Source organism: Beta vulgaris, chromosome 6, assembly GCF_026745355.1.
Source record: "Beta vulgaris subsp. vulgaris cultivar EL10 chromosome 6, EL10.2, whole genome shotgun sequence".
Taxonomy (NCBI): Eukaryota; Viridiplantae; Streptophyta; class Magnoliopsida; order Caryophyllales; family Amaranthaceae; genus Beta; species Beta vulgaris.
Genome location: NC_079207.1, coordinates 18,883,305 through 18,904,134, shown reverse-complemented (window position 1 = coordinate 18,904,134; position 20,830 = coordinate 18,883,305). Strand labels below are relative to the sequence as shown.

General features: G+C 34.3%; 1 protein-coding gene and 1 long non-coding RNA gene across 5 annotated transcripts; one reads left to right on the top strand and one right to left on the bottom strand.

Annotated features, from left to right (window-relative positions):
- The first annotated feature begins 5,807 nt into the window (after window positions 1–5,807).
- On the top strand, window positions 5,808–13,452 carry LOC104896091 (uncharacterized). Of its 4 annotated transcripts, none has more exons than XM_019250249.3 (5): window positions 5,808–6,212; window positions 6,391–6,441; window positions 7,687–7,820; window positions 8,817–8,908; window positions 13,231–13,452. In XM_019250249.3, the coding sequence occupies exons 1-5, from the start codon at window positions 5,829–5,831 to the stop codon at window positions 13,248–13,250; spliced, it is 681 nt and encodes a 226-aa protein (XP_019105794.2). In that variant the 5' UTR covers window positions 5,808–5,828; the 3' UTR covers window positions 13,251–13,452. The 4 variants fall into 4 exon arrangements, with proteins under 4 accessions (XP_019105794.2, XP_048501709.1, XP_010681093.2 ...); XM_048645752.2 differs by lacking the exon at window positions 13,231–13,452 and adding an exon at window positions 11,779–12,893; XM_010682791.4 differs by lacking the exon at window positions 13,231–13,452 and adding an exon at window positions 9,006–9,426.
- Window positions 13,453–16,603: 3,151 nt separating this feature from the next.
- Window positions 16,604–18,618, bottom strand: LOC104896090 (uncharacterized). The gene is made up of 2 exons (XR_790394.3): window positions 18,142–18,618; window positions 16,604–16,880 (listed from the first exon to the last, which is right to left on the bottom strand). It is a non-coding gene; the product is annotated as an uncharacterized LOC104896090 (long non-coding RNA).
- Window positions 18,619–20,830: the final 2,212 nt, after the last annotated feature.

Sequence of the window (20,830 nt, the reverse complement as noted above, 5' to 3'; positions counted from 1 at the left end):
TAATTAATCAGATATTTGATTGATATAATTTTCTTTGTTAATTTTTTATACTATATTTGAGTTTGATTTTCTTTCATCTTTTTTTGAAGAATAATTGATTTACTAAAGGGTAATTAAGTAAATTTATTGGGGGACACCATAGCTCCCCCTCCCTTATATAATAGAGATATGGTCTAGAAATTACTCCATCAACTTATAACATAAAACTAGTTATTAGGCCCAGGCTACTCCCCGGGTAAGAAAAAATTTGACTTATTAATATAATACTTTAGGATAATAACACTAAATACAACTTAGCCTATTGGTTAAAACTTTAGTATATGTACTTGAGGTCTCGGGATCAAACCTTGTACTATGCAATTTCTTAATTTTTTTTCATTATACATCAATTACATGAACTAAAACTCCAAACGGAGAGCGCCACGTGACACAGTTTCTTGTTCTCGCGCGCCTTTTAATATATTAGTATAGATTTTGTTAACTTTGTTCGCTACTATCTCTAATCATTAAAAAAGTTCCATTCCAAGAAATAAAAATGTTACCCATCAAATAATACTTGTGTTTTTATGAATTTGGTAATGTTGTGCACTCGTGCATTTAGATTTTAATCAATGATATGGAGTTAAGTATACGTGTGGCCTGTGGGTACTAAAATTTGCACTAAGTTGTAGCTTACTCACTCTAATTGTAAAATTTGTACTTTAACTCTTTTAAGTTTTCCGTTAACTTCAAATTATATTCTGTTTCAAATTATAAGGCATTTTAGCTAAAAAAATTTATTTCAAAATATAAGGCGTTTTACATTACCAATGTAAAATTAAATGCAATTTTATACTATGAAGATAAGATTATAGGTTATTTTCTATTATCAATACAATATTTAATGTCAATTCTTATTACCTATGCAAATATAACTAAAACTAACTAAATTCTTAATATGCGGAAAAGTGGTTTACATGTCTTATAATTTGAAACGGAGGGAGTAAATAAAAAAGGTTGATTGACACTGAAATTAAGAATGACATTCTTCCTCTTTCCTCTTTTCAAAATTAGATTCACCAACTTCCACCCACCACTCCGCCTCCCGTCCTTATTTTTTTCTTGACCAATTTTACTATTTAAAAGATTGATTTTTTCTTGATATAAGTTATTATATGTTTTGATTATATTCAATTGTTGAGTTGGGATACTTTGCCTGCTTTAGATTTCTTTCTTGGATTTTTTGAGTGTAATAATTTTGAAGTTTCGATAGTGAAAGTTCCCGAGATGTCTTACTCACGACCTCACTAGATCAAACCCGACCCTCTTCGAGATGATGGCTAGTGAGTCCGACATTCAACCTGACCTACCTACTCTACAACTTCAAATCATCTGGTTTTGAGGTTGGAGGAGAGACAAAAAGCATAATAATTTTTTTTAGGAATAAAAATGATTTTTTTTGTGCAAAAAGTAGTTTTTATTACTCCATCCATCCCATAATATAGTGCTTGTTTGCTTTTTTGCATAGTTTCCAAGATATACATCCGACCTTCAATATCTTCGATTTTGTATTGATAAAAAATATAAAAAGTTGATATTATAAAAATACACATGGAGGCGAATCTAACAAGATCCTACATAAATATGTTTTTTTTTACATGTTAATGAGAATATCTGGTCAAAGATTTTAAAGTTTGACCTCAACGAGAGAGAAACTAACACCTTTTTTTTTTGGTGAATAAAGAGGGAAGCAAACCCAAAATAGCATTAGGCTAAAGAAAAGAAACTACAGCTACAAAAAAAACAACACCCAACAAAAACAGACTAAAAAAACAACTCTAACTCCCAATTACGAGAGTCTAGGCGCAGCATTGCCCTCCTTGCTCCAAGGCACCATTCTTGGCCAAGCCACTCCACCTAGATCCTCCAATAAAACAGAATGAAGATTCTTAGGGACCGCCTCCAACATCACAAACTTCTGGTTCAACACTACTCCAAAATTCGCGAGCCAATCAGGAGCTCTGTTGGCCTTTCTATAACAATGTGTAACTTTCACCTCTCACTCATTGCGCTTGATGAAAGCCACACACTTTCTATTAATATCTTACTAGTACTATATTATGGAACTGAGGGAGTATTATTTAATTAGAGTTAACAATATAAAAGTAAAAGAAGATTAAGGGTGCGTTCTATTCAACTTATTGGCCCTGAACTTATTGGACCTTATCTGAACTGAACTTATTGAACTTGAACTGAACTTATTGGAACTTATTAAACCTGATTGGACCTGATTCAACTTATTGGACCTGATTGAACCTGATTGGAACTTATTGGACCTTATTGACCTTATTGAAACTTATTAGACCTTATTGACCCTGATTGAAACTTATTAGACCTTATTGGACCCGATTGAAACTTATTATACCTTATTGGACCTGATTGAAACTTATTTGACCTTATTAGACAAAAATATTGACCATGAATAACACAAATATTACCACTAACGTAAATACTGTTGTATAATATGAGCACTATAAGAGGGGGGTGAATTATAGTGAGAGAATAAGCTATACTGTTTGCGGAATTAAAAGTAAACTTGGGAACAAACAATGGGAACACGAGAGATTTAGCGAGGAAAAACTTCCTAGGCCTAGTAGGAAGAAACAACCTCGACCACAAGGGATTTTAAACAACTTTCCACTATAATAGGCCAAAACAACTTTGATTACAACCTATTACTTTTCTCTCGATTCTCAACTTAAGTCACTCAACTCAAGTTCCCAACGACAGTTCCCACAACTGACGTTCCTCTCAAACTTCACTCGAAGTTCCTTTCTCTTTCTTCTTGCTTCACTCAAAGCTTCTCACACTTACAAGAGTTCACTCAAACCCTTTTCTCAAAAATACACTTTGTAAAACAATGGAAGAGTAATAAACTCGATTAATGTAAGTATGAATTCTCTTAAAAAAAGGCACTGACACTTTAGATAACTTAAGACAAATTAGCTAAGTCGGACACATTTTGTTCAAATGAATTAGGCGCCTATTTATAAACAATTAAGACAAGACATATTACATAATTAGACCATTATCCATGATCTCCATGATGTTTAATTAATTTAATTAAATAAATTAAATATATTCATGAAAGTAATAATCCACTAATCCACTACTTCACTTATAAGAAAGCAGTAACACATTACGTGGTTTTACAAAACTTGAAGAATAATTAAACTCATTTAATTTAATTAAATACTTGGAGGATAATTAACTAAGCCACTAAATCCACTAACTACAAAAATCGTGTAGCAGTAGCTTTAGGCGTGCAATCCAATTTTTAGGAAATAAATAAATTAAATACTTTAGCTAGTTTTTAGGAAAAATATCTTTTTAAAATATCTTTGATAAAATCGAAAAATAATTTTATATTTTAAAAACCGAAACATTTTAAAAACCGGAAAGATATTATTTTTGAAAACAAAATCTTTTAAATAAAATATAAAAGATAAAAAGATAAGATTTGAAAATCGGTTAAATTAAAATCAGAAAATCTTTTTAAAATCTTTTCCTAACAAACTTAAACTAAATTCCTAAAATAGTGGATCTTAGTTAAAACAACCCTAAAAACTCTAACTACCATATTGGGCGCAAATTTAACTTAGGCGCACAACATTAGAGACTCTTAGGAGTTCCTAAATTAGTTTTAAGTCTTGTTCCCTAACCTTGTTCCTATAGTGCCAGGTCTAGTCCTTTCAAGGGAACAGAACCAAGTTCCTTTGAGAATTCACCACGAACTTAATTAAGCTTTTACTCAACCTTAACATGAAGATAATAAATACACCCTAATGTATTCTAATCTTCATTCCATGCTTGATTCTTCATCTCTCGAACATCTTTACTTTGATCTTGATTAATTCTCCGTTTTAATTTTCAATCAACTATTCTCTTAGCTCGAGCATGAATTACCTTGCAACAACATAAATAAAATATACTATGTCTTTTGTGGTTAGGTCATCTTCAAAACTAAAGGTTCAACAAATACTACCCCTCAAAATTTTTTATGGAGTAATAATTATTATAATTCGTCCTTTAAAAAATAATGATTATTAATTATCTCTTATGATAATTAATTTAACAAAAAAATTTACTATTTATATATTAGCCTATACATAACTTTCACCACTAATATATCTAATAGTCTTGTTTTGATTTTATAAATCACTAGTAGAAAATCAAAAATTAATTAACATTTATTGCTAACAAGTTAAAATTGGCACATATAAAAAAATTTCACTTCACTTTCATTAATGTGAAGGTAAGTAGATAGCATTAACTCCTTCCTTAATTTCTTCTCCTTTATTCTCCTTTCATTTATGTGAATGTACTAGAAGATAAAAAGAAAACAAAAAGAAAGAGAAAAAAAATGGTCAAAATCACCGTAGCTTTGCATGACATTGCTTCATTCATTTCTTCTCCTTTCTTCCTTCTGTTTTTTCTTTTTTTTTGCTTTTCTCCAATACTCCATTAGAGACACAAACACGAATATGGAGATAACTCGGGCGAAAATTGCAAATGAATTATGGTTGGATGTTGGTGAAGAAAACGTATTGATTGAAGAGGATGATGTAGAAGATGAAGAAAGATACTCCGACGAAGAAAGATACTCCAGTGATGATAATGAAGCGATCAATTGATATCATTTATATCTTTCATTGTTATTAGTAACGAAAACATGTTATCTCTAGTTATCAAAAGACGAATTGCAAAATATTGTAATTATAATAATTATTATTATTGTTAACCTTAATTATTTGACCATGATTATAATATTATTTAATAGCAATATGAATAATCAAATAATAGACAATAATACAAGTACTCCCTCCGTTTCCTAAAGATCTTCCCTCTTTCCGTTTAAGGGTGTTTCCAAAAGATCTTCCCTCTTTTGCTTTATTCCTTATTTGGCAAAACAAATTTCCCTATTTACCCTCTCATGTCACTATCATATGGTCCACCATTACATTATTAATTCAATTTTACTCCCTTTTTCTCTCCTACTTTAACCCCTTTTTATTTGTTTATTTATCTTAACTCCTTTCTCTTTCCTACTTTACTCACACCATGCCCCACACAACTTGATTTTCCTTGGTATCTGTAGGAACAGTAAGTGGGAAGATCTTTAGGAAACGGAGGGAGTATAATACTATACATTGTGGTACTTTAATAAAAAAATTCTAATAATAACATAATCAGCTAATAGTAATATGAGTAATAAAATAATAGACATAATACAAATAAATAATAAAATAATAGATATAATATAAATAAATAATAAAATAATAGACATAATACAAATAAATAATAAAATAATAGACACTAATACAAGTATAATACTATATAATCATTATGGTACTTTAATGAAAATTCTAATAATAACATAATCAGTAATAGTGATATGAAATTATGAATAACAAAATAATGGACAATAATACAAATGTTTATTAAACATTGACTATTTGGACCTTATTAGACCTGATTGGAACTTATTGGACCTTATTAGACCTGATTGGAACTGATTGGACCTTATTAGACCTGATTGGAACTTATTGCACCTGATTAGAACTTATTGAACCTTATTGGAACTTATTGCCCTTATTAGACCTTATTGCAACTTATCTAAACTTATTGCACCTGAAACTTAATTTTTTAAGTTGAACAGAACGCACCCTAATACTGAAGTCTCAAAAACTTTTGTAACTAGACTACTAAAGTACCCAAACAACAACTTGAGACAAAATTTAGAGGACCCAACTTTGCAGAATTGCACAATTGCACTTAACTCGAATGACATGATACGACATACGAATATCTACAGTCCACATTCCCAACTTCCCAAGTCCCAAGTCCTAAAATTGCAGGCGTTGAAAGAAGGGATGTTAGCTCTAAAATTGCAGGCGTCCTTCTCCTTCCCTGCAACTCACACTCACCGTAAAAACATCTTCGAATTCGCCGGTATCCGAAACCTTTCTCCTTCTCCTTCTCCTTCTCCTTCTCCGTCGACTGTTCTCCGTATCCCATCTCGCCGCTTTTCCATAGTTTCCGTTCAATCATCGGAAACTGCGCCGTCGATTTCTTCCGACTTCACCTCCACCGTTGGATCCCCTTCCCTTCATCTCTCACATCCCACTCTCTCTCCTCGTCACTTCACTGTTTTTAATTTCCTCGCTTGTGCGGTATCCCTTCTCTCTCTCTTAAACTGCTGCTGCTGATTTTTTCAAGTGCTTCATAAGCTTGAATTCAATTTTATTTGAGTTTCTGCATTTTTCTATTTCGCACTTTCAATTGAATTTCCTGAAATGTAGTTTTTTTTCTAGCAATTGGGTTTTTATTTATTTTTGTCTGCGTTTGTAGGTTGCGATTTCTGCTACTTGGCTGTTTTGCTCGGCGATTCCCGCGCTTTTGGTTTGTATTCTCCATCTACATTGGGATTTTCTAGGTGTTATATTGAATTTATGGTCTGGTATTCAATTTTAATTTACAAACAACTTATAATTCTGACAAAGATGGCAAGTTTGTATTGATGGGTGAGAGTTTTGGGATTAAGATGAGACCATTTTCCATCCTTTATGCGACACAGATTTTATTTTTAGGGCTACATTCTCATGTAATGATATCGCAGTAGTTCGTTTCCAATTCAAGAGAGTTTGAGGGTGGAGTTGGGGCATGGGGGAAGAGATATTGATTATTCTGTACTTAAATATAAAGGCAGGAACCAAGACATTAGCACTCCCTTGATTGATTTCCATATTTCCTTCGTCGAGGCAGTTCCTTAAAATCCTTCTCAATAGGGGAATCTGGATATAAATTGCGGAATTGCATGATTCTTATGTTATGCGTGTGTGTCAAAGATTTTGACTTTGCTATATTATGAACAAGTGAACATTGTCCATGATTGTGGCCTAAAGTGATGGATTGAAATGTCTGTATCGAGGATGCAACATGGGTACTTGAGGTTGAGTGAAGACTCTGCATAACATAGCTTAGATAAATTATATATATAGGCAGTCGGCAGTCCGTTCTATGAATTTACATTTTAAGTAATTTTCCCAATGGCTTGGAAGCTGTAAGGATTTTATGCTTTCTAGGCATTGGTGGCCCTCTCCCGATACTAAAAGGTCCTATTCCTAGAGGATTGTTTTTCTGATATGAATTGGCTGGGGGGGGGGGAGTGATTTATTTATTTCCCTTTAGATATAAATTTAAGGGAAGGGAAGCAAAGAAAGCGAACGATTCAGTTTTCCACCATGTTTAATTTTTTTAAACTTAAGTTATTACTTAATCTTGTTTACCACGCTGCTAAAATTGTTTCCCAAAGTGTTATGTGGCAATTTATACTGAAAATGGCTGTCTCCTTCACATTAAATGGCATAAATTTTGGAAAAAAAATGCGTTTTAGGATTGAGCAATTTCCCGAAGTGCAAAATTTTCTAAAATGGTTTAGTTGATTACTTGATTGTAGAGGGACTGCTGGAGCACTAAGTTGTGTAGTTGATGCATTATTTTAGGAGGAATTGACAATTGATGTTAGTACTCCATGTTGCTTTGGTCTTAGATACTTCAAGGCTTAGTTTGAGTGTTTGAATCAGTAAATATTCACAATTTTCACGGATTTTACTGAATGTTTGGTTATATTTTGGCTTGTGGAAGGCCTTCAAGAGAGCAGCGGAGTCATTAGAGAAGCTATTGGATGTCACAAGAGAGGAGCTTCCGGACACAATGGCAGCAGTTCGCTTGTCTGGAATGGAGATCAGTGACTTAACGATGGAGCTTAGTGATTTGGGGTAATTTATCCTATTGCTTTCTTAGTATTGTTGAATATTATTGGGAAGTGATTGAAGACATCAAAGTTTTCATAGTAGTGACTAGTGAGTCTAAATTTCCCAGTCCATGAATGCTAATCTGCAGAGTAACTATAGAAAGAAAATAAAGAATAATTCTAACACTGACTAATGGCATTGCATATCTTATCTATTTAAAACAATAAGAAAATTAATGACTGTAAAATAGTAAGATGGATTTTTCTGAGCCTGTCTCTTCTTTTGGACTGAATTGAACTGGTGTGAATTGAAATGAGATAAACTGAACTGAAGTGAAGTGAATTGAAATGAATGAAAACTGTGAGAGGAAACTAACTGAACTGAAATGAATGTGTCTGAATTGAACTCTGTGAACTAGGCATTTTAATAGATTATCATATAAATCTAACTAGATATGTAGATACATCATCTAGGGGAGTTGATTGGAATGCACAGAAAAACGTCATAGAATAGTCATATATGAAGATGTTAGAACCTAATATCATCAAAGGGAGTGCAAATACATCTCTGATATCAACTCAAACTGATAGTTTAGACCTGGATATATGATGAAAAGCTGATATTTAAAGCTTCACCAGGATATTATGGGGGTGTTGCTAGATGCCTTTTGGGTGGTTTGTTTTTGTCGCTTTTGGCTTTATTTTGCTGTCAAACAGCCAAAAAAAGTGTTGTATATGACTGTTCGGATAGTTAATAGGCCAGCTTTTCAACCAAAAGCAAAAAACAACTAAACCGTCAACTAATTTTGCCAAACACATAAATAAACAACGAATAGTCAAACAATAAACTATAAGTCTAAAGCAACCATTATTAATATCTGGCTTGACCCGGCTAGGAAAGAAAACGAACAGCCAATTTTGCCAAATCGCCCCTATATGTTTGAAAGTCTCCATTAGTTACTGTTTTGCAATTTATATTTGTAATACATGTGTGAATATCATGTGCGGAAATGTTTTGCAGTCAAGAAATAACACAAGGTGTTAAGAGGTCTACTCGTGCTGTACACATAGCAGAAGAAAAATTGCGCCATTTTGCAAACATGACATCAACAGGTTAGCATTAATATTCTTAGGAATGGTGATGTACTCATTTTAGTGTGTTCCAAATTACATTGATCTTGGAATCTTTACTTCATCTTCACTTCATTAGCACCAACGCAGGAGATAGTCAGTACCCAAACATTCACAACAACTGAACCTGCATTAGCTAGAACCGCAAGAGGCATGCGTGAGGGGGTTGTAAAAGGCCGTACGGTGCTACAAATGTTTTTTGCCCTCACCAGATTTTCCAAGTCGTTTGTCAATTATTTCTCGAATAGGTCTAAAGTTAAGTCCTTGAACAAATAATTTTTATGGTGGGAGCAATAACAAGTTTTTTCACTTCTGTACATATGAACATATGATTCCATCGAGAAAACAAATTGCCATTAAGATTTTAGTGGTTTGTCCATTGTGTTTATGGAAATTGCTGTTCAGGAAACAAAGTGTACCCATTTCCTCTGCTGGTTGTGATCTTGTGGAATGGTAGCAGTAATCATAATATGACGTACTTCAACATTCAAGTTATTTTAGATTGAGATCCAATCCTCTTACCAGGAAGAAGAAATAAAAAAAACTACATCAGTACTAAAAAAGTTAGAAGGGTGTGACAAATCTCTACTGCTTGGAACTTATCCGAATTAATTTGAACTTATTGAAGCTTATTTTATAATGTATTACAATTTATTGCAACTTAACTGAACTTACTTGATTTTATTACTTATTTAATCTAAGGTGAAGAAACTGGATTACTTATTTAATCTAAGGTGAAGAAACTGCACCTAACGACTTCAGAGTATAGTAATTATGTATCTTTGGATGTTTGAAAAACGATATACTGTAGTACTATCTCCTTGGTTTATAGTTGCTACATTTGGTTTATTTGTTTGAGTCAAATTTTACTACTCCCTCCGTCCCAAAATATAGCTCCCATTGCCATTTTAGGTGTCCCAAAATATAGTTCCCATTTCCATATTTAGTTTCACATTTTTCCGTAATGTGTCTAGAAAAATCGTGTCCCATCATTTATTTGCTTCTTGAATTTTGTTTTTTGCTTTGTTTATTCAACCCAAGTGTTACGATTAATACTCTTTCACCAATTATTCTCCATTCTCTCTCCTAAAATTATCTTTCCCATACAACATTTATTGAAATAAACAAAAAATCTCTACTATCCATCTTAGATTTTACTTGCATAAATTACCGTGAAAAAAGGGAAATGAGAACTATATTTTGAGACGGAAGGAGTATTATGTAACGTGTATATACGGAGCATCATTGTAATGTGGGTCGGACTCCGTTTTTATATAAAACATTAACTTCCCATAAATTGCAATGTTTTTAATAAAATATATAAATGGTCATTCACCTTGATGCATGTAATGGGTCACTACGGCTAAGAGTCTAAGACGACGTTGATACCTGATAGGCTGATACGGTGATACCTCTATCCACAAGCTAAATTATCCTATAAAAAATAAACAATTAAAAAGCAATTAATTGAAGTAAATTTAGAATTAGCTAATTATTAAAATTTATCTTTAATGGTAAATTATTTATTGGATAAATTATTTCCATTAATTTGGCGGAGAATTCACAGCTTTGTTTTTATATTTAGGTTTGTTTTTATAATAATCTCTTTGACTCGAGTATTGGGTATTTTTATAATTGGGTTGCTAAACGATATCCTAAAATTTCTTATTAACGCCATAAAATACGTATTTTATACCGTATTTGTATATCGCTTTCTACTCTTTCACTCAAAGATAAATCTTGTAAAGTAAAGTTCAACATCTTAGAAAAAAATGAAGACTGAATTCTCGAAGACCGTACCAGAAACTACAATTAATGACTTAAGCATGAAGCACCAGATTTGAAAATCAAATATGCATTTCGTATGAGGCCTAGACCAACATATAATTCTCAATCTTTCTCCTTCTACCACCAAAATCAAGACCAATGATATCCAAAAATTGAATTTTTTTAAAAAATGGCGAGGCGTCCATCCTTGACGCCCCACCATAAGCACAGGCGTCCATGGTAAGTGCATGTGCCTGGGAAGGGGCGTCCATGGTGGATGCTCCACCACAGGTCCAGGCTGTGGTGGGACGTCTATGGTGGACGCCTCACAATCTTTAAATTTTTTTTTCCTCATAAACTCAAATCTAAATTTTGTTTTTGTGAGATTTGTTTTGTGGATGTGATTTTTGTTTTGTGGAATTAAGTATAATCTTTACCGAAATTGCGGAGGAGAGTAAGAATCTGATGAGTAGTCTATACTGTAGTCTTTACTGATGATGAATCTGATGAGTAATCAGATGAGTATTTTTTTACTTTTCTGAAATTTTTGTGAACTTACTTCAGTTTAATCTTGTTGGACCCTCTGGGTGAGTGGCCCCATACGAGAACATGTCAGAATAAATTTATCTTACCACTGGTTTTGGAAAAGGGATCTAAAAAAAGCAAAACTCTTTCATAAAGAGCAAAAAAATGTATGATATACTTCGTCATATGGGGAGTGCAACTGTGTAAGTTGCTTACATTCAGGCTTCAGCTGTATGGATACAGGATACCTATAAGATTGGGTGCACTGGAGCCCTGGGGTGGGGTGGGTCATGGGTGACAGGGTGAGTGGCAGAGTGGGTGAATGGGTCATATTCATGGATGGTCATGTTGGCATGACAAGAAAAAGAAAAGGTGTTACACATTGACCCAGTCAAAACAAAAAGTGGTGCTCTGATTGATAGACTACAACAAGCGAACAAAAAACGGTGATATAGTGTCAATAGTGATATGAGTGATACACGTGATTTGATTGTTTATTCTTTATAACATCCGCAAAGACTACAATTTAACTTATTTTACGTCTATCCCAACTTTGATAGGTGCCTAGAGATTGAATCGTCGGTCGTCCAAATGCCCAATGATTTGGAGATGGCTTGCACCCTCGCACTTATGCAAGTTCTGGAGAAGATTTAGGAGACGTTTAGTTCAAATATAGAAATAGAAAGAAAATAAAATCAAGTATAGGTAAAGTAATATTTGTTACTTTTATTGGTTGGTTCAATGATGGAGATGGATCACTTGTAAGAAATGAAAAAGATTTTATTATTCCTCTAATTTGGGGGTAATATTTTGGAAGGTTTGGGTTATGCTCAAGTAAGGTTAATGGTTAACCAACTACCTAAAGCAGACAAGGAGCAATAGATTCAAATTATTGAATCCGTTTTCGAGTCCTAAAATAGCTTAACCAAACAAGGCTTTAAGCATAATTGTTTAAACTACTCCCTCTGTTTTCGGTTCTATTTAACACAATACATCATTCTCCGAATAAAGGACAATTGATACACTAAGTTATACGATGTTTTTACGATATTTTGGACGCATTTTGCTAATGGGTTTGATTTGTAATTGTTGTCTTTTGCAACCATATTAACCTTAGCGGAAGTTCGAAGTTTTGTGAGTTTATGTTATAAGTACCGAGCTGCTTCGTTCTTCTCTTTTTATTTTCTAGTTCAATTTTAAAGATTTCAATTATGGAATGGGCTTATGCTATGCCGATTGTAGCTTGAACTGTTATTGAAGAAGATTAACAGGAAGCTTCAATCATTATTGTGAGATCTTTTTTTTTTTTTTTTATCCATATGAGTCACGAAGGCGGTACAACGTACAAAGTACGAAGAAGGGGGAGGGGGATTCGAACTTGTGACCTATTGTTCACAGTACCTCAATCTTAACCACTAGGCCAAGACATCCTTGGTATTATTGTGAGATCTTTATTCTCTATTTATTTCCTTTGATTATGGTTTAATTTGTATGATTGTATTCTATAATTTTATCATAATTATGCTAGGAACGTTACTAATTTAATTGTGTAATCAATCTAATGCTAGATTTAAGGATAGAATCGTTTTTTTTATTCTTTTATCAATTTGTAGCAAACTAGGGAATAAATTGAATACATATCATCTTGGTTATTTATCGGGGAAATTAAACCAACTTATGAATGTTTATCGCGTGTATGACATTAGCAGGTCTGTGTTTATTGTTGCTATTAGATTGAACTAAGTCGCTACTCGTATTAGGTTATCCTTTAGTTAGGGTTTTATAATCACGCTGATCGTGCTATTCAACGCTAAGAATAAGGAGAATACGAGATTAATTCTAAACAATAGATAATGGAAATAATTAAAGTCGAGGTTCAATAATCGGTAATTATTAAATTGAAGTGGATGTTAATCGGATTCAAGATCTTTCCATTATTGATTTCTCATTTTATTTATTTGCTAATTAATTTTAGTTTATTTATAACTAATTTGAAAACCCTTTTTTATCAGGTTATCTCCAGAATCCTTAGTGGTTAGTAAAGCTGGAACAGAAGACTCATGGGTGACACTTTGGGTTGAACGGGATAGACACCTTTTTTACTGGAGCCCCGAAGCAAAACATCCCCTGTATTACCTAGATTAATCTAGGTATTGACTCTCGCTAAATATAAAACTTGTCCCTGTTTCCCTATGGATACAAATCGTACTTCCCTTGTGCATTAAATTGCAAAAGAGAGTAGGAAAAATAATTTATTTTTGGATAGGTGTATACGACTAAATCGCCTGTGTAACACCCCCAAAATCCATACACGTCTAATGCTACGTCGCATCGACTTTGAGAGTGTTACCGCCGCGATGGAACGCAAGGCATAATTAGAAATACGGTAACTCAAATTCATTGTCTCAAAACCAAATTGCAGCGGAATAGAAAATGTAAATACAACTCGGGAATCATAGTTGACCCCTCTTTATTCAAACTCAAACCATGTAACAATGTACTATAAAATCCAGTAATACTTAAACCAAAAGTTTAACTTCAAACTACAGACTAGCCCCCTTTATGCTTGATATCATGCAGCAGCACCAGCTCACCTAGTCTGCTCCCCATTGAAGTGTCAATAGTTCATCACAGGACAACAAACACATAATAACACAGAGTCAGCTATGCTGAGTACGTAATGAACCATTGAAACTATATGAACATAAATGATGCATACATTACAACTGCTATATGAACCTACGTTATCTCACATCCTTAATCTTTCATTATTTGGCATCGAACGGGCACCGTCATCTTACTAGAATCATACGGGCTACTGAATCCTTAATGACAACTTGGTCTATTAGATGAAATGCAAATACGGTTTTGTTCCGTCTCACACCCATCACCTTAGTATGCATACCCCAAGATCGAACGGAACTTCCGCCTACTTGAGTTATCAAAATATAAGGACACTACTGTCGTCACAGTAGGCCTACGTAGGAGTGTAGGACAAGTCCCACACTCCCCCATTGTTCTATACTTGTAGGGAATCCAACTACAAGTATCGCCATAATCTTCTTTTACTACAACCATTCTTTTTATAACTTTAAGGAGTCATTTACATGTCTAATTACCAAACTCAATCTCATTCTGGTAACACTCTTGTTACTCTATAGATCAGATTAATAATGCTGATGTTACACTAGATAGAACTTCGCATTTCAATGCAACATATTTCAATGTATATATTGATTTCACGTTATAAACGTCTAACCAAACAATCACAATCAAATGTTCCCTATCATGGTACTAGGTTCCAATAACATGAACTGCAACCTAATCATGATACTAAGCTTTGAAAGTAAACTGGTACGCGTACGTACCTTGTAGCGGAGAATTTTCGCTGACTTAATAGAACGAGCCGCTTATGAAATTGGGACCTAAATCGTTAAAACAAAGCTTTAGTGTTACGTCCTTGATAACACTATCAACTACTACGTACTAAGACCATAACGATCTAACGATTCGAATTAAACAATAGTTAAAACCTTATTCCAGAACTTTCGTTATAATTCTGATCTAGTGAATTCAACGTCTTTTAGAAGTCAGAGTTAGTGAGTAACTAAGTTAGTTAGTAATATTAGTCCACTATTTTACCAATCCAAAAGGGTCATAAGTCCAACCTGTCTTATGTCCAGAAGTTAAGTCATATGTCCAAAAGTAAGTCATATGTCCAAAAGGTAAGTTCCATGTCCAAAAAGTAAGTTCCATGTCCAAAAGTAAGTTCCATGTCCAAAAGTAAGTTCCATGTCCAAAAAGGAAAGTCATAAGTCCCAAAGTCAGGTTCCGTGAAACAAGTCACCCATGAAACGATAATAATTGTAACTAATAATAATACACACGTCTCCTACTTTTATCTTATTCCAATTACAAACCTAACCATAGTTTTAACTTAACAACAGAATAATAACTTAACTAGTTAAACAATCTAATAATTTACTAAACACTCTAATTACTAATTATCAATTACAGACCTTACTTAATTACGAAAACAGTGAATATAAGTAATAAAACTGATATAATATTTTAGGTACATAATAGGGTATACCGCTAAATTTGCCGGCGATAAACACTGGCGACGAATTCCGGCGACCCTTGCTGCCACGCACGCTCGCGCTACTGCTTCGCACGACGCACCCGTGCGGTCTCCGTCGCCCAAACCCACACACCAGCCTCGCTGGTTCGCACAGCACCCTCGACTTTTCCGCACCACTCGAACACCGCCCAGCACTCGCACAACCTCAGATCTGTCGCGCAGCTACACTCGCACGACCCCGACTCTTCGCGCACCCTCACCGCAGCCTTGCGCACAACCCTCGAACACCGCGACCCTCGTCGCAGCACTCGAACCCCAACAGCGCACACCTCGCACACCTTTCGCACCAAACCCTCGAACACTGCTTTCGCGCTAATTTAAATATCGCACAAAGCCCTCGTCTGAACTCGTCCAACCACCGGCGACGAGAGGGAGGAGGCGAGAGGAAAGTCAGCGAGAGTTTGAGAGAGAATCCGAGAGAGAGATCTGAGAGAGGGAGAACAATTTGAGAGAGAGAGAAGAAAGAAAGGGAGATCGGCTAAGGAGAGAGAGAGGGAGAAGAAGGTCGGCTGAGGAGAGGGAGAAGAAAGGGTTTAGGGTTTTCTGAAATTCCCTCTCCTTTTCTTTTTATACTCCCTTCAAAAGGTAGTAACCCTAGGTCAAGTGAAGATTAGGTTACTCTTTTAAAACTCCGAAAATGCCTAACAATTTCCTATTAATTTGTAAATAAATTAAGATACCTTTTTTATTAATTCTTTATTTTTTTTTCTTAATTAATACGAAATTACTACTAAAATACGGAGTATTACAGCCTGCTCAACAACTTTAAGGACAAAAGTATAAATAAAAAAGTGACTAAATATAGAGACTAGTTAAGAGTTTACGCCACGTATAATGGGAAAGAAGTGTATAAATAGAGAAATAACGAGGTTGATGCCACATTAGTTTTATTAGTCGATAAGGTTAAAGACCCTTACTAAACCTCAACCGTTACGATTTCTTGGTCCAATCACGAGCCAAACACTTGATATTGTGTCGGAAGGGTAAAGGAATTTCTATCTCCAAGCACCACAATGGAGAAATTTTAACCTTGTGACCTCAAGGTTACAACCTACAAGGTAATTTCCTAAACAACTGATTCAAACTTACAAGCAGAGTTCTCATATCTGAAGAAACGGATTTACCCTCTATATATCAGACATTCCTTAGGAGTATGTCACCTAGAAGATATCAACTGAGGAGAGGGATTATTCATTTTGAAAATGATTTATCTGAACATTTCTTATATATAAAGGTAATTCTCATTCAAGGCTAAATACTCACGTGGCTCCTTGCATATCTTAGACAGTAAAAGAAAAACACAGTTATCAACATTATTAACTTAATCATCTGCTCCACACAAACCACCAAAAAACTGCAAACAGCCAAAATATAACTACACAGGAGGAAGAAAGAAGATCTATTATAGAATGATCAAGTAGAGTGAATTTGTCCACCTCTTCCCGTACTAACTGGTGGCTTTGGTGGCTTTTTTATTCGACCCAATGACCTTATTCCTCTGATGTTCCTTGCAATCTTTCTCTGTGAAACATCCAAAAACATAATTACACAAATATAAACTTTAGTTTCTAGTAAGTGACAAACTGACAATTCATTCTAGAGTATAATGCTGATATGAAGCACAAAATAGCAACGGTGACATGTAGCACAAATAGTAGCGTTAGACTCACAAAAATAAGAAACTAAAAACGCACTTTGAAAATAATACAGTATATAACATAATGTATTTACGGCCCATTTGGTAGTTGGTCATAAATGATGGTAATAAGAATGAATTTGTGTGTAAATTTGTGAAAAATATCATTGTCCATTCCCATGGTAATGTTAATTTATCATAAAGTGTCCACTTTCCTTCTTGAATTTTCATTCTCATCCAATACCACCTTATAGGTGATAATGAGTGGTAATGAAAATTGCTTCCCTTTGGAGACAAAAACACAAGTTTAGGGGTGAGATTGCTTGCCCATGGAGAAAAAATACCTCCCCATAGAGATTATAAGGGTTTTTCCCTAATAAAATTACACTTAAAATCCATTCCCATTACCGTAATTTATTAACGACTACCAAACGGGCCGTTAGTGCTAATTTTCTCAATTAAATGATTCAATGAATCAAAGATAACTAGATCTTGTGAAAGAATTTGAATGTTCTGAAACTTTTGAAGCCGTGAATAGAGGTTCACTTTGAACATTCTATTAGGCTATCATAGTTCTTACACTATGATGTTACTCTTTTCAATCCAATTTATGTCCTGTTAATTGCCTTATTTCCGTATACACGATATGTTATCAACCATTAGTATTTTTAATCATACTTTATCTTTTTAATGACAAGAAAGTGACAGGATCCTACTTGATAATCGTATTTATTATCGTAAAAATTCATGATCAAAACGAATGAACTTTGACTGCTCAAAAACAAGTGGAAAAACAAGGATTATTGAAGGAGGAAGTATATATGGAGCAATATAGTATTTTAATACTTTCTTCGTGAATGAAACGCTTCTCTTTTTTATGTAAAAGCTTATTGAGAGAAGTTAGAAGTGTCTCATCTATTTCAGAACGGAAGAAGTACTATATTTCTTATCAAAGGTGTGTCTTTGAAGGGAATTTTGAAGCTACGCCGCCTCCGAAAATGGAAATATCTTCTGGTGTATCGAGCTTATATGCTCTTTTTCTCATATTAATAAAAAAAGAGAGAAAGAAAAGAAAAAGAAAAGCATATAATCATGGATATGAATAAAAAAAAAAAACTTAGTAAGAGAAGTATAATATATACTTACAGTAGTCATCTTTATCTTGATATCTCTGTCTGTGCTTGCATTCTTAGTACTGGTTGTCGTTGATGATGAGAAACAACCGAACTCAAGAAACTTAAGTAAAGGCTTCATAGTCTGTTGAAGAGAATTGTAGATTTTCATATTTCTTTCTTAGAGGTGGTACGGTACCATATCAAGTTTATATTTTTCTTAATTATCTTCACTTTTCTTCTGGTTTTTGGTGCTTCTCATAATTATGTTATGTCCAACTAAAGTTTTTTTTTATGGTTATTACATAAGCTCGGGTCGCTGGAGCTGACGCAGTTGTCTGCCTTTTTCCCATATGAAAAGGTTATATTGAAAATATGTTACTGTATGTATGATTATTATCAATATTATTTTCATACTTCTACATGCTTATTTTATACGTGGTCATCTGAATATCTGATGTTATACAGTATGTACCTTCTATAATGTTAGATAAGTTGGACTATATTAATTTGTACGAGATTCTAATCTAATATGACACTTTCTACGTATACCCTTCAGTCTTTTAAATCTTTTTTGCACTTTTGTCAAAATCCCGTATAAAATCAATATTCAATATTATGAATAATTTTGGGGAATACTTTCACTTTAGTCTTTATTATACAATCACTTTAAAGGAGATGATGTTCAGAGATCATCATGCAAATTTGAAACGGTCATTTTCAACAATCCTGAAGGGGTAAAGTACAAGGATCTTATCAACTCAGCTTAGCTTGAGGCTTGAGCAGTATTATTAAAGTCGGTGTGATGCACATGTACAATCCACGGTTGGTGAAATGGTAATTACCAGACACTACTCCATTTGTCCATAAAATAAAACCTTCCCAGGTAGATAAACACCTGGCTCTCATCACGAGAGGTTAAAATAGTCTCTCATATATACTTACTGTACCAAATGAAATATTAGTAATATCAAAATTTAAAGTTGATATCAAATTACTATACTAAAGCGGGTATTAGTGATATCAAAATTCAAAGTTGATACCAAAGTAAGTATTATTGGTGCCAACGTACGTATAATTGGTACCAAAACTCAAATTTGATGCCAAAGTTCACTTATACTAGGTATCAAAATAAGAGTTATTTTGGTATCCATATCAATTTCGCTGAACTTTGGTATAAGTTGGTACCAAAGTTGAACGTCTGCTTTTTGTCTTTTTGCGTGAAATGTCAAGCATGCCCCTTTTGACCTCTCACGATGAGTGGCCTAGACAAGCTCGGGTAGATAGTACTCCATCTTTTCAATTTAATTGTCATATTTCAGAAATATAAAAAAAAAATAAAGATATATTATTTATTGTTGTGTTTTTCATATTCTATATTACTTTTAACCAATCCAATAAAAATTGAGTTTAGTGACACATTGAATGTTCTTGTTGTTTAATAATGGAAACCTGTAACGCCCCGACCTCTAATCAAGTGTTATTATAAGTAAACTGAAGTATTAGTGAAGGTATTACTAACTTAAACTCATATCACAAGTAACAAGCTTATTGGATTAGTTTTAACAACTCAACTAGTTTAGTAGTTATGACATATAGCCCAAACATAGTTTTTAGGAAATAAGCTAAGTGGTTTAATAAAACTAACTAAATCAGTCCATAAATAAACACAACAAGTCCATGGAATAAGCTCAAACTATCTTTTAGCCCAACACATAATAAAACAGATTTATAAACCTAACTCTATGTTCTATTATAGTCTCCTAGGCCCAAACTAGTATATACTAACAAGAGAATTTAACTTGAGCTTGAATTATTAAACTTAAGAAATCAGAATTTAAAAGAAAAGAATGTTCATTATCTCTGCTACTAAGAGCAAGGAAGGCAATGAAAATCCAAGCAGGGGAATTCCGGCGAACGGCAGTGACGACGACGAAGGCGCGCGGTGCGACGGCGGGACGATGAGGGGCGGAGGTCGTCGGTGCTGCGCACAGCTGGGCGCGACGAAGAGGACGACGAGGGAGAAGAGTGCGAGGAAGGAGAGCGAGAAAGAGAGTGCGACGAAAGAGAGAGAGGACGCGCGGTGCAGCAGGTGGCCGGTGGAGCTCCAGCGAGCGACGACCGAGGCAGGGGGGCGCGACCGAGCGCGATGCAGGTGTCGCGCGAGCCGGTGGCAGCCGGTGAGAGAGAGAGAAAATTAGGGTTTTCTTTTTGGGTTTCTTTGGGTCGCGTTTTCCGGCGAGTTGTTGACTGAAAATTGTGGTGTTTGCAAGGTGGTTTGTAGGTGGTGGTGAAGTGAGAAGTGAGAGGATGAGAGTTGTTGTTGATGGTGTTCTTGGTGAGAGATTTTCATGGCTATTTATAGTGAAATTAAGAACACAAAATCAGTGGTTGGAAGGAAGAAGATAGAAGTAACTATTCTGAATTTTTAACTTGAAGAAGCTAAGAAAAGGGATTGGCGACAGAATTTTTGGCAGAGGAAGAAGGAGGGAGTGTGATGGCATGCTTGCCAAGTGGCCATGGAAGGGTGAAGAAGAAGGCAAAAGCAATGGAGTAGTTGACCATGGCCTTTTTCTCTTTTTCCTTTTTGTTTTGTAATCCAAAAATCAGAAAATTACACTACTTTTCACTCTAAACGTGGCTTAGTAAAATTTTGGTGAAACTTGAATATTTTTGCTTTAGTGAATTAACAACAAGAACTAACTTTCTTGTTTAACTCATGA